At 49.9% G+C, this 14,189-nt stretch overlaps 1 protein-coding gene and 1 non-coding gene across 2 annotated transcripts; one reads left to right on the plus strand and one right to left on the minus strand.

Annotated features, from left to right (window-relative positions):
- Positions 1-27: 27 nt before the first annotated feature.
- LOC102948764 (epidermal growth factor-like protein 7) lies at positions 28-9,408 on the plus strand. The gene is made up of 2 exons (XM_042996346.1): positions 28-314; positions 8,341-9,408. The coding sequence occupies exon 2, from the start codon at positions 8,466-8,468 to the stop codon at positions 9,030-9,032; it is 567 nt and encodes a 188-aa protein (XP_042852280.1). The 5' UTR covers positions 28-314; positions 8,341-8,465; the 3' UTR covers positions 9,033-9,408.
- LOC122241654 lies at positions 3,074-3,180 on the minus strand. Its single transcript, XR_006221894.1, has one exon. It is a non-coding gene; the product is annotated as a U6 spliceosomal RNA (small nuclear RNA).
- Positions 9,409-14,189: the final 4,781 nt, after the last annotated feature.

Consider the following 14,189-nt stretch of genomic DNA (forward strand, 5'->3'; position numbering starts at 1 on the left):
ACCATAAGGAGGGGGCATGTTTCTCCTCAAGTAAGGAGGTTTGCTCCTGGATGGCTAAAACAACAATTAATTTCTATATATTCGTCAGAATAGGCTAGGCTCTGCTATGGTAACAAAGAACCCGAATGGCTCAACGGCTTAACCCAACAAAGGTTTATTTTTGTCACTCATGCAAAGCCTGATGTGGCTCAAGGTGCTCTCCAGCATACGGATCCTCTACTCCACTGGGTAACTCAGAGACCCAGGCCACTGCTACAACCTCAATACAAGGCTTTCAGGATTGCCTCAATAAGGGAAAGGTTGCTACATAGAAGGTAATGTACTGGCAATGAAAGACTTCAGCCTGGAAATGACACGCATTACTTCCATACAGACTCTTAACCGGACCTTGTCACACAAGCCGAATCTAACGGCAAGGCAGGCTGGGAATTGTAGGGGGGAAGCCATGGACTATTTAGTAAGCCATATTATCAAAGCCACAGCTCCCTAGAGTTGTTTTTTACTCTGTCCTCAGTGCCAAATGTCCTGATCAGTGGCAGGGTCCCTTCAAGGAGGTGTGTGCCTATGGTGGGGATGAAGGGTAGAGAAGAGGCTGCCTTGTTCCTTGGGTCAGATTGTGTCTGAAGGAGACGGGGACTCCTGATTCCAGGCAGACCCAGACGGCTTTTAGTTGTTTCTCCCCACACAGCTGTCAGAATCCAAGCTTGCTGAAAAGCTCAACACTGAATGTTTGCTTGTCTTGGCACTGGCGTCCAAACAAACTCTGCCTCAGCTCAAAGCTGCCACCATCAGTGCTTTGGCAGAAAGCTGACCTCTCATAAATGCCATTGAACTTTGCAATGGCCCCATTCCTTTCCTACTGGGTTTTCTTCCCTCCTGGATCCATCACCCTTGAATCGAGGGACTAAAGCAATTCCTCCTACTTTTTTTTTTTTTTTTTTTTTCCTGTGTCTCCACTTGGTGGAGACTGAGTAGTGACTCAGGGGGATGGCACGAGAGAAAGAAGGATTCTTACTCATTTTTCACTCATTCAGTAAACATTTATGATTCCTTGTGCTAGGCTGTTTGTCAGGCACTAGGATCATGGAGATGAAAAACAGAGCCTAATGAGGGTTGCAGACAGGAAAGCAGGTCATTGGGATACTAGGTGACAAAGACATGGACAGGCCAGAGGAGGGCAATGGCAAGCCTTGCTCGGGGTAGTCAGGGATGGCTTTCCGAGGAAGAGCCCTTTGAGCTGGGTCTCAAATGACGAGTAGGGAGTTGACACTTGTCAGTAGGGGAAAGGGCAGAGGGAGTCTGGAGGAAAGGCATAGGAGTACAAACACAGGATCAGTCTGACGAGTGTGGACAGCAGCGTGTGACAAGAGTGGAGAATGTCCGAAAGGATGCGAGAGAGAAGAGAGAATGGAAAGCCTCTGTGTTATGACTCCATTGGATGCAAGGAAGAGAAACCCAACATGAACTAGCTGATCCTAAAAGAGGAGGTTGACTCAGGCAATCCTTTGAGACAAGCACTGCAGCAAAGGGGCCCAAGGACCAACTGCAGCCAGGGAACCACCTGCACTCCTCCCATCATTCATCTTTGCTTCTCTGCCTGGAAGCTCCTCCCCCTCCTTCTCTTCCTCTTCCTCCTCCTTTTAACTGTGGTAAAGTATACCTTACATAAAATCTACCATTTTTACCAATTTTTTTAGTGTTCATTTTTGAGAGAGAGAGAGCGAGCATGGTGGAGGGGAAGAGAGAGAGAGGGAGACAGAGGATCTGAAGGGGGCTTCAAGATGACAGCAGAGAGCCCGATGCGGGGCTCAGACTCTCAGACCGTGAGATCATGACCTGAACCAAAGTTGGACACTTCATGGACTAAGCCACCGAGCTGCCCTGCATTTTTACCAGTTTTCTGTGTGCAGTTAGTGACATGAAGTATATTCACGTTGTTTGTGCAACTTTTGTTACCATGTATCTCCAGAACTTTTTTATCTCTCAAACTGAAACCCTGTACCTAGTAAACAATAACCCTCTCATCTCCCTACTGTGGCTTTTCAGACCACTTTCCTCTCTAGGCTGGAACTGTGCCCAACAGCAATCCCCAGCTCATGCCTTCTAGCTCCCTCACCAGAGAGATGAGAAATTCTCTTCCCTTTGTTCCAAATCCCCAAAATCCTGCAGGAGGATTCTGACTGACCAGGCTTGGTCACATGCTCACTCACACCCTTGATCATAGGGAACAGGATGCCATGACTGATGGTTTCCACCTGGACCATATGTTAGGCCAGGGGAAGAGCAATTCTTGTTTTCAGAAGAAGGGAGGGGCCAAAAGTGACCAGGTGAAATATGAAACGTTCACCAGAGATAGGTTGGGGCCAGGTCACCAGAAGCTTTGAAGACCAGGCTGAGGACCTCAGCTTTTATTCTGTTATGCAGCGGGGCATTGTGGGAACATTTTGATCAAGGAGAGCGATATGTACAATGAGGTTGGTCTGCAAAATCAGCTCTTTCTTTACTTGAGCCTCTATTTTTGAGCTTTCTCTTGCCTTTCAAGGTTGCTCTGAAAGGTAATTTTTATTCAGATGTCACCTGCATACCAACTGGGCCCCAGCTCCTTCCCCTCGCCTCAGAAGTGACCCCTAGTTCTTATGACCCCTACTTTAGGCAGTCCAATCTGGGTCACCTCCTGTCTCCTGGGTTTCCTGGCCCTTCCTCCCCACCTGCTTCAATGAGTGGCCTCTCCATTCCCCTAGACGTTCTCCTGCCCCTGACCTGTCCTCCAACCCCCCAAGTCCAGTTAACCTCTAAAGTGTTTCTAGAACCTCTCTTGGCTTCAGGCCTCATTATTTCTCTTGCCTGGACTTTGGCCCCAGCTCCTCAGTTGGACTCTTTTGTAAAGCCACCAACTCATGCCAATCCCTTCTACAGTTCCCACTGTCAGCCTCATCTCCTTCCATGCCTCTTAGAATTGAGCTATTTGGCCTTTTTTCCCTAAGTAATCTCTACACCCAACATGGGGCTGGAACTCACAACCTGGAGAGCAACAGCCACGGGCTCTACCGACTGAGCCGGCCAAGCGCCCCTTAAAAATATGGGAGGCTTCACGAATTTGTGTGACATCCTTGTGCAAGGGGCCATCTAATCTTCTCTGTGCCGTTCCAATTTTGGTATATATGCTGCCAAAACGAGCACCATTTGGCCTTCTGGATGCTATCTAGGCATGCCCAGAATTACCAAGTTTTGCTTCCTTTGCAGATGCTGGTCCCTCTGCCTCTTACGCCCTTCCCGTCTCTCTTCACTTGGTGTAATGGCATGCATACTTCCAGGCTCATTTCCATGGTCACAGCCCCCCTTTCTACAGTCAGCCCCACCACCCTCCCACCTTTGTGTCCCCTAGTATCACACCTATTACTAGGATGACCATATAATTTACTGTCCAAGCCCAGGACACTTTTGAGAACGAACGGGGACACTATTATTTTTTCTTATTTAATGTTTATTCATTTTTGAGAGAGAGAGTGCGTGCACTCAGGGGCAGGGAGGGTCAGAGAGAGAGGGGAACGGAGGATCCGAATCAGACTCTGTGCTGACAGCAGACAGCCCGATGTGGGGCTTGAACTCACAAACCACGAGATCATGACCTGAGCCAAAGTCAGATACTTAACCAACTGAGCCTCCCAGGAGCCTCAGGAATGCTATTATTATTACTTTTTTTAATGTTTAATTATTTTTGAGAGAGACAGAGCGTGAGTGGGGGAGGGGCAGAGAGGAAGACAGAATCTGAAGCAGCCTCCGGGCTCTGAGATTTTAGCACAGAGCCTGACGTGGGGCTCCAACTCAAGAACCATGAGATCATGACCTGAGCCAAAGTCAGAAGCTCAACCAACTGAGCCACCCACGTGCCCCCAGGAACGCTGTTATTAATTAACTGCCCTGGTTCAACAGGTGTCAACTGGTCTCTTTCAGGCAAAGTAGGAGGTATAGTCGCCCACCCATACCTGACATTGTTGTAAAACCTGGCACTTAACGTGTTCGTTTGTCTTGTTCATGTCTCTTAGATAGTATTATTATCCCCCATTTTTAAGATGAAAGGATGGAGCCTTTGAGAGAGAGGAGATTTGTGGTCACATAGCCAGGAGACAAAGCTGGCCTGGGAAGCCAGATCATTAGATTCCAAACCCTGGACTCTTCTGACTCTAGAGGTCATTATATACCACCACACCTGACCCCTCCAATACCAGAGTCTTATTGTTGTTTAGGTTGGTCATGTGTGGTCCCCCTAGATGAAAGGTAGAAATGGTGTCTTACTCGTCTTGTGCACTGGCCTAACATAGAGAAGGCCCCAGGGCACGTTTGTTACACAGATGACTTCTTGAGGATAGAACTGTGTGTCTCACCTTAAATTCTGTTGTCCCTTCCACGGCTAGTACCTAGCACGGGACTTGCCGTGCATCTATTCATTTAATAAAAATTTATGAAGCACCTAGTACGTGCCGGTACTGTGTTGGTGATACAGTGATGAGCAAAATGACAAGGTCCTTGTTCTCATGGAGCTTACTGTTCAACAACAATCACACAAATAAACATACAGTATAAACTGGGATAAATCCTAAGGGAAAATACCCGGTTCTGAGGTTTAAGAAATATTTTGGAGGTAAATTTAATAGGGTTCGGTCATAAATTTGATGGGGGATATAGCAAGATGGATGTGGCTATCCGGTTTTTGCTTAAAACAGATGGCGAAACAAAGAAGGAGCAGTTCGGGAGAGACTGCTGTCGGTTTGGATGTGTGGGACTTGAGGTGTCTGTGGGATTTCTAAATTTTTTGTTTAATGTTTACTTATCATTTTTGAGAGAGAGACAAAGCGTGAGCAGGGGAGGAGCAGAGAGAGAGGAAGACACAAAATCCGAAGCAGGCTCCAGGCTCTGGGCTGTCAGCACAGAGCTTGACGCCGGGATGGAACTCACGAACCACCGAGACCATGACCTGAGCCAAAATCGGAGGCTCAACCAACTGAGCAACCCAGGCACCCCCTTTAAAAAAAATTTTTTTTTAATGTTTATTTATTATTTTAGAGAGAGAGAGAGAGTCAAAGCGTGAGCAGGGGAGGAGCAAAGAGAGAGGAAGAGTGTCTGTGGGATTTCTATTTGAATCTTCCCCACTTCCAGCCAGGTTAACTGATTCGCCCAAAGCTGCAACATTGTGGCAAGTAACACAAACCTGCTTCAGCCAGTCCTCGCAAAGCTGGCCTCCAGGTAGCCCGGTAGGAAAAGGGACAGATGGGGGAAGGCAGGAGAGACGCAGAGAAGGGATGTGTTCACTGAGACAAAAATCAGGCCTCCCAAGCTGCAGTGAGGATCTCGGCGAGAAGCCAGGGACCTGGCAGCGGTTAACAGGACAGAGAGCCCGGGCCCCGCCCTACCCTGCTCGGCGCTGGGCCAGAGCATCCCCTGCGAGCCCGGACACGCAGGAGGGGCTGCTCCGTGCCTGGAAATCCGAGCAGCCGGGCAGGCAGGGCTGCGGAACCGCCAATCGGGCTGCGCCTGGTGGCGGCGCCACGTGACCGGCCTCCTTCCCCCACCCCCTTCTCCGGCCTTCCAGGGAAGACGGGCATCCCCGCCACCCCGCCGCCCCCGCCCCTCGCGTGCCGCAGCGGCGCGGGAGGGCGCGGAGGCGAGGGGCCGGGATTCCGCCGCAGTCCGCTGCGGCGCAGGGGAGGGGAGGGGGGGATAGACGAACGCGTTGCGGCCGCGGCGCCTGCAGTGTTTTCCGTCAAGGTCAGGCGTACCCGTTCCCGCGCAAGGCTGTCTCCAGAGTCCCTCCCTTGCCATCGTCCCAGCCATTCCCACCGCCGCTCCTGGCCGCAGCGTCCCGGGCCCTCCTGGATCACGGCCTCAGCCTCTCGCTGGGCTTTCTGGGGGGACATTCAGAGGGATGGGAGGGTTTCAGTCCATCCCGTTCACGAGCTGCCCAGCCCCTTTTCTCATATGCACACCCCATGCTGTGTCCCTGCTCTAAACCCCACACTGGCTCCCAGTGTCCTGTAAGAGAGCATTAAGGCCCTACAGAACCAAGCCCCAGTTTAACCCTTTACAGCCCCCTAGCCCAGAGACCCAGTTCCTCCGGACCCCTTGCCCTTCCAGGAACAGTCACCGATTGCATACTTAAGTGACTACTGTTGCCGTGTCTTCTGCCTAGGGTACCCTTTGCGAACCTAGCACATTTATAGACCCAATTTGATTGTAATAACGCAGTGGAGGGTGGAAACCGGTGCCGAAATGCCCTTTAGCAAAGGTCACAAAGTTGCAAGCCTACAGGGATCAAGCAGGAGAAATAAGGCCAGTGGGTGACAGCACAAGAAAAACCTGTCTAAAGGGCAGAGACTCTGCTCTCCATTCAGGCCAACATGCTCCTTGGGAGGAATGTGGGTCCTACGATGACAGATATTACGAGTTTACATGAAATGCCACAAATCCAGATTTTCATGTGTAATCTTTGAATTTTTAAGTGTTGATTTGATTTCTTAAGAACATCCCTGCGGGCCAGTTGCAGCTCACAGATCCTCAGCATGTGACTTCCTGTCCTAGAGAAGAGGATGGCTTTGGTTGGGAAAACACTGAAAAACTGTTGAAGGTGAAAGTTTGTTCTTGAAGCTCTGAGACACAGCTGCTGTGGAGGCAACAAGAAAGTGGACTAGGATTTGAATTTTTTCCTAAAATGACACTGGATGTTTTAAGCTACCGAGCACTCAAGAGAATCTACCAGAAACTGGAGGACTGGGTCTTGAAAATGGGGGAGGCAGGTCTGCAGCCAGCAGCTAGCCAGGGTCACCCACCCACCAGCATCAACTACCAGGAATGATTGCAAACATTTTTTCCCTTCCTGTGGGGGCTATGAGAAGGCGGGGAAGGCACCCTGTGGTGCTTTACTCATGGGGGTGTCGTGGGTGGCTGGGTGAGGGAGAGATAGGAGGGAGAGCCAACCCTTCCAACCTCTAAGGCTTCCCACGGTGGGATAATGCCCGGAATGGAAATTGGAGAGCTCCTTAGGAAGAGGGAATTGGAGACAATAGCCAAACTATGGCAGCTGTCCCAAGGCTGAAGGGCTGGGGACAATGGAAAAGGAAGCAGAAGAGAAGGCTGAGGCCATCTAGGGAACCAAGTTATTTTTAGTTCACCCTGAGGTTTTTTGTAACTATGATGTGATGCCCTTCTCGGTCTCCCATCCCTGGAAACCTTCAAAAAAAGCCTCCCATACTCACTGAGGCTGCCTAGATTGGGGTGTTGTGGAAATAGTGGAGGGGGCCAAGTTTTACATCTATTTTGGTATAATGTTGACCAAAGACAGTACAGGCTGAAGCAGGCGCTGGGTCAGGAGAGATCAAGTGTCCCAGGAATTTGCAGTAATCTTGAAGAGGGTTTTGCAGTGGGTGCTTGGGCTCATCTTGTGAGGATCTCAAGGGGTCAGGCGGCCCCTGGCTCACATCTAGGTTGCAATAGTGAAGAACCAGCTACAATTCACCGAGTTCTTGCTTGTGCCCCTGTGCCACACATATGCATTATGTCTGTTATCTCTGCAGTGATTGTAGTGAGAGAGTCATACTCTCCTATATGAGGCATTCCTCATAGTTCCCATTTTACAGATGAAGAAATCAAGGCCCAGAGAAGTGAAGGGACTTGCCCAAAGCCACAGAGATTTAAAAAAAAAAAAAAAAAAGTGGACTGGATCTGCTCTCCAACTGATTGCCCCCCCCCAAAAAAAAGAAATTGTCCTCTTGTCTGGGGTTTTCATGGGCAGCACTTGCCGTGCAGAGTTATAAGTACCGTTTTGCCTTGCATGCCTGTCCTCTCGACTCATCTGTGAGGGGACAGGAGCCATGCTGCTAATTGACGTGCCTGGCACACAGTGGGTACTGAATACATAGTAAATCAGTTCATTTAAGGAAGGTCAAAAGCAGTGCCCTCAAGCCTCAAATCCCTATGTCCTTGAGCCAGTCATACACCTTCTCTAGGCCTAGATGCCTTCTGTGGAATAGGAATTATATACAGACCTCACAGGATTATTGGTGGATTTACATGAGACCAAGTCATAGAATTTCGGGAAATTGCCATACAACCGGCAGCTGTTGCTGCTGCTAATGATGATGATGGTGGTGGTGACTGAGGAAGGAGCAGGGAAGGAAACCAAGATCCGGAAGTTCTAGCACTGCATCAGCTCAGACGGGAAATTCTCAGGAGGGCCTGCCAGTGTGCAATTTCCAAGACTGCTGTGTCTTTATACGTTCATCATTGTTGGGAGACCTACTATGTGCCAATGCTTGATCTCATTTCAATAAACACTCTGGTTTTCAGTGTGCTCTCGGCTGGAGCGGCCGCCCTGAGGAGAAGGCCATCCCACCTGCAAACATGGGGCCTGTGTGACTCCAGGGAGCTACTTCCGCTGTGGTTCTCGGCGCTGGCAGTGGGTGGCACTGAGCATGTCTACCGGCCTGGCCACAGGGGCTCCCAAGGGCCCCGAGTCGAGACTTTTGTGTAGCGAATGTACCAACCCTTCCTCACCACCTGTGACAGTTCTGAGCCTGCAGCACTTACTGGACCATCTACAGGACTGCCTACTGCCGCGGCCCTGGGCCAGCCTCCGCCAGGCTTCGCCATGCCTGCTGCCCTGGCTGGAAGAGGACCAGCAGTCTCCCCAGGGCCCGTGGAGCAGCAATATGCCAGCCACTGTGGCAGAACGGGGGAACTGTGTCCAGCCAGGCTGCTGTCACCGCCCTGCAGGATGGCAGGGCGACACCTGCCAGACAGACGTGGATGAATGCAGTGCTGGAGGGGGCACCTGTCCCCCGTGGTGTGTCAACACCGTGGGTAGTTACTGCTGCCAGTGTCGGGAAGGGCACGGCCCATCAGCAGATAGTGTGCTCTGTTTGCCCAAGAGAGGGACCCCCAGGGTAGCCCCGAACCCCACAACAGGAATGGACAGTGCGGTAGAGGAGGAGGTGCGGCGGCTTCGGTCAAGGGTGGATGTGCTGGAGCAGAAGCTATAGCTGTTGCTGGCCCCACTGTACAGCCTGGCCTTGAGGGCCCTGGAGCACAGGCGGCCTGACCCCAGCAGCTTCCTGGCTCACCCCTTCCAGCAGCTGGACCGCATCGACCCTCTGAGTGAACAGATCTCTTTCCTAGAGGAGCAGATGGGGTTCTGTTCCCGCAAGAAGGAGCTAGGACAGGCTTGGCCCAGGTCCCCGGCTCTGGCTACTGACAGCCCATGCCCACTGTGCTGGCCGGCACCCCTGCACCCCCACCAGTGGGCCCATGGCTGAGGGAAGGTACGAAGGTCCTGTCGGGGGGCACCTCTGATCTGTGTCAGAATAAAATGACGGCTCAGGGGAAAATAAAGCTCTGTGTTATTAAGAACAGACACTCAGTTATTTTCATTTTACAAGTGAGAAAATGAGGTTACAGAGATGATGTGACTTCCCCAAAGGGAGCACAGCTGGAAAGTGGCAGAGGCAGGATTTGAACTTGGATCTGTGTGGCTCCAACAGTCTTTCCTCTGTTCACCAGAACATTTATCAAGCATCAGCTAGCTGCTATGCCTCCTGCAGGGGCAGGGGATACAGGTCAAGTTGGGGAGGCAGACAACTCAGCAGACACTCACAATTCAGCATGATCATCTCTCTGCTGGGGGGATGGAGGTGATAGAAGAGGGGCTGTTGCCTTAGCCTTGCCTTTGTCTGGCCCATGGACCCCTGAGGCACAAACTTGCCAAACGGCCTCTAAATCCCTCCACCCTAAAGTGAGGAGGAGGCACACCTTCATCCCTCCTCTCTGGGTAGAGGGGATTGTTGCAGTGGGGACCAGACAATAATCAACAGCCTTGTCCAAAAGAAATCCCCCCACAACCAGCCTCTCCTCTGTCTCTGTATCTCTGTGTCTGTGTTTCAGTTTCTCTCTCTCTCTCTCTCTAACACAAACACACTCCATGGTGACAAGAGGTAGGTGATGGGTTAATTCGGGTAGAACCAGTTTCTCCATCCTTCTGGCATGCCCTGTCTGGGTGGTCCTTGGCATTTGTTGCCTCTGCTCTAAATGCAAAGTGACAGGAAACTTGCATTTAAAATCCTGTGATACATGTATTAAAAAGAAATCAGGAAGAAAATTTCGCCCAACCATCGATAGTGATTATCTCTGGGTAAAGTTACATGTAATCTCTATTTTCTTCTTTTTACTTATTTGCTTAAAACTTTTTTTTTTTTTTTTTTTTTGCCATGGACTATTTGTGTAATCAGTAAAAATAAAAATAAAATTATCCTCCATTTTAACAATTCTGTGTGGCCTCACAGGTGTGGGAGAGGGTCTATTAGAAGCAATCTGACAAGGGGTTTTGCCCTGAGCACAGCCAGAGCTGAACAAGACAGCATAGAGGGCAGAGGGGAGGAAGTGAGAGGTCATCGAGGATTAAAAACAAGAACCACTGTTCCTGAGAGCTTGCTCTGAGCCTAGGTCCTTCCTGGCTCTTGATGTGCATAGTTCATTTAACCCTGAAAGCCAGATTAGGAGTTAAGCTGTCGTTTCACAGCTGAGGAAACCAAGGATCCATTTTATATGAAAAGAAACCAAGATTCAGAGAGGTTCCATTCCTTGCCCAGGGGCACACGGCTAGAAAGTGATAGAGGCAGGATTTGAACACAGATCTGTGTATTTTTAATTCTGGACTTAGAGGCCACTGCAAGCCCTCCCAATGGCATAGTGCTTTCATATTCCCAGCGCTTCACACGCGCGCACACACACACACACACACACTCACATGTGCTCCCACATCCATGCTAGTACTGTGCAGAGAAGCAGGTGAATTGAAGATCATTGTCCCATTTTCCATGTGAGAAAATTAAGGACAGAGAGGGGGCTTGCTCATGGTAGTCAGCTGAGAAGTGGGTGCACTCCTAGAAGCCAGGCCTCCTTTCTCTTTTCTGGCAGTCCTCCTCCTCCTCCTACCTTTTGCCAATTGCGGAGGCTTCCTTCTGGAAACAAATGACTCAAGGTAAATTGCTGACTGGACTTCCCCTTTCTTAAAACACAGGAAGCCTATGTTGTTTGCACTTGTGGGAGAACAATTTCAGGTCAGTTACAAAGTGGGTGGGGCCACATAGAGGATTGGGTCCTGCAGGGGCCTGGCTCCCTGCTACCTGAGCTGGCAAGAGATGTGGGGGGTTTTTCTTTCCTGGGGCTCATGTCAGTGTGTCTGCCAAAATTAGGTCTGAAGTTCCACCCCAAAAAGCTGACTGAACTATTATGGAATTTAGAAAAATGAGCCCAGTGGGTGCCTGAGTGACTCAGTCAGTTAGGTGTCGGACCTGGGCTCAGGTCATGATCTCATGGTTGGAGCCCTGTATGGGGCTCTCTGCTGTCAGCATGGAGCCCACTTCAGATCCTCTGTTCCCCTCTCTCTCTCTGCCCCTCCCCTGCTCTCTCCCTAAAAAATAAATAAACATTAAAAAAAAAAATAAAAAGGAAAATGACCCAGGAGGAGAGGGGAGCATTAATAATAATAATAATAATAATAATAATGGTGATTATGATGATAGCTCAGGTTCATGGTACATTGACCTTTGTACCAGGCACTCTGCTAAGTGACTGACACATGTGAACTCACTTGAGCCTCATAACAGCCCTAGAAAGAAGATTCTATAGCTTTGGAACAAAAACCAAAACAAACAAAAAAATTCGATTCAAATCACAGCCATGCTGCTTCCCAGCTGCGTGACCTCGGGGGTGTTATTTACATTCATTCAACAAATATTTTTGAGCACCTACACTCACTACACTATGTGCCACACACCATTCAGTGAACGGAAGAAGGATCCCTGCTCTCTTAGTGCTTATATTCTACAAGGGGAAGCAGATAAACTGTAAACACAGTTAAGTTTTGTTAGAAGGTATAAGGGCTAAGTACCGTTAGCATAAGTGCAGATGGGTGTAGGGGTGGAGAGGCGATCCAATGTAAAACAGTGGTGTCAGGGACCTCACCGAGAAGATGGGATTTATGTAAAGCGTTAAGGAGGTGAGGGAGTTAGCCATGTAGATAACCAGGGACAATCTTTTCTAAGCAGAAGCCACGGCCAATGCAAAAGCTCTAAGTGTGCCTGGTGGTTTCAAAGAGCAGCATGAAGGCCAACATGGCTGGAACAGAAGGAGCCAGGGAGAGAGTCCTCATACCCCCAATAATGCCCCAGTCATTCTTCCTCATACCATGCTTTGTGTGTCCTTCGTCTCTTTCTTTAAAGTTTATTTATTTTGAGAGAGAGAGAGAGAGAGAGAGCACAAGTGGGGGGCGAGGGAGCAGCAGAGCGAGAGGGAGAGAGAATCTCAAGCAGGTTTTGCACTGTCAGCGTGGAACCCAACCTGGGGCTCGAACTCACAAACTGTGAGATCATGACCTGAGCTGAAACAAAGAGATGCTTAACTGACTGAGCCACCCAGGCACCCCCATCATCTCTCTTATCATAATTTGTGATTGTTTTATTTATTTGGGCGTTTGCCTACTTCTTGTTTCCTCACTAGTGCTAAGCTCCTTATAAGCAGAGGACGTGTTAGTCTTGTTCAGTGCTCATCACAGAGAACATAGAAAGGTGCTTAATTCTAGTTGAGTTAATGAGTTAAATCCATTCATCCATCCATCTAGTCATATTTATGATAGAAGCTCCCCATCACGTATAACACTATTTCTCGGGATACCTCACTCTGAGTTCCAGTTCAGAACAGTAGGGCAGAGGTAATAGTTAGGAGCATAGGCTCTGGAGCTGGGCTGCATGGCCATTCCAGGTTTCACTACTTCCTAGCTGGGTGATCTCAGGCAAGTTAGGGGAAGTCTCTCTGTGCCTCAGTTTCCAAACCTGGAAACTGGCATCATAATAGTATCTCTCCCCAAGACTTGTAAGCGGTACCAGGTGTTCAGTGCTCATATATGTGTTGGATATTGGTGTTCTCCTTCTTTCCTCCTGTACCAGATCCCCAAAGGAGAGTGAGAAGCGCACGGGGTGCCCGCAGCATCCCTCGTGCACGCTGCCACATCTGTGCTGTCTCTACTGAAGCAGCATTCAGTGGAGTAGCATTCAAGCAATGGTCCCTTGCTGTATAGCCTCCCAGAGTGATTCTCTGGCCCTTTTCTGCCTGACAGTCTAGAGTGGACTCTTGTTTATAATCGAGCAAGCTAACTGCTACAGATATCAATATTGAGTACCTACTTCTATGCCTGGTACTTTACCTTTCTTATTTCATTCACTCCTTATACAGACCTGAGAGGTAGTTATTAATAATCCTATTTTGCAGATGAGAGAACCAACTCAGAGAGGTGAAATGACTTGACTAAGGTTGCGTAGCCAACGAGTGGCAGAGCCAGGGCTCACGTGGGACTCCACGCTGCTCTCTCTCCACATTGCTCTGGCACGATTTTCTCCTCCAGCACTTGCTGCTGTCTGTGAAGACAGCCCACGGCTCAGCTCTGCCTAGACAGAAGGAATGATGGGAGTCTGTCCCTAAGCCAGAAAGATAGACAGGTCTGGGCTGCCTGGGAGGAGTCCCAGTACCTGGAGGGGGACTGTTTCTTGCCTGGGTCTGTACTTCAACAGGAGAAGCCCTCCTCCCTGTTGCCCTGAGAGCCAGAAACATTTTGTCTCTGAGGTCTGAGCCCAACTGTCACTGGGTGGCCTGATTCCCATGGAAATGTGGAGAAGGAAAACATCTGGGCCTGCTGCAGTTGCCAGGCAACAACTAGCTACTCCCTCACTCTGACAGTCAAGGAGGCTGCCTTGATGCTGTCAGAGATTCTTGGATCTGATGCCTGGAGACCTTGATTCTGGTTCTGACTTGCAGGGCAAGTCCCTGCCCCTCTCTGGGACTCCATTTCCCATCCCTTGTTTAAAGAGCGGTCAGACTGTGTTAGCCACAATATGAGTAGACGCTAGATAGCTGGAATCAGTGATGGCAGGGCCAGTCGTGGGGGAGAGCAGTGTCTGTCCTGTGCTAGCCTGCCCTGGCTCTGGTTACCAGCCGAGGGCAAGGGATGTTTCCTTTCTCCCCGCCCTCCCCCGCCCCAAGCAAATTCAGGCCAGCCAGACTCCATCCCAGGCCCATTCTTGCAGCTCAGTCTGGGAACCATCTTTGGACTCGCAAGTTAGGCAGAGTCAGTGGAGCTACCGCCTACC

The sequence above is a fragment of the Panthera tigris genome, chromosome C1 (genome assembly GCF_018350195.1).
Source record: "Panthera tigris isolate Pti1 chromosome C1, P.tigris_Pti1_mat1.1, whole genome shotgun sequence".
NCBI lineage: Eukaryota > Metazoa > Chordata > Mammalia > Carnivora > Felidae > Panthera > Panthera tigris.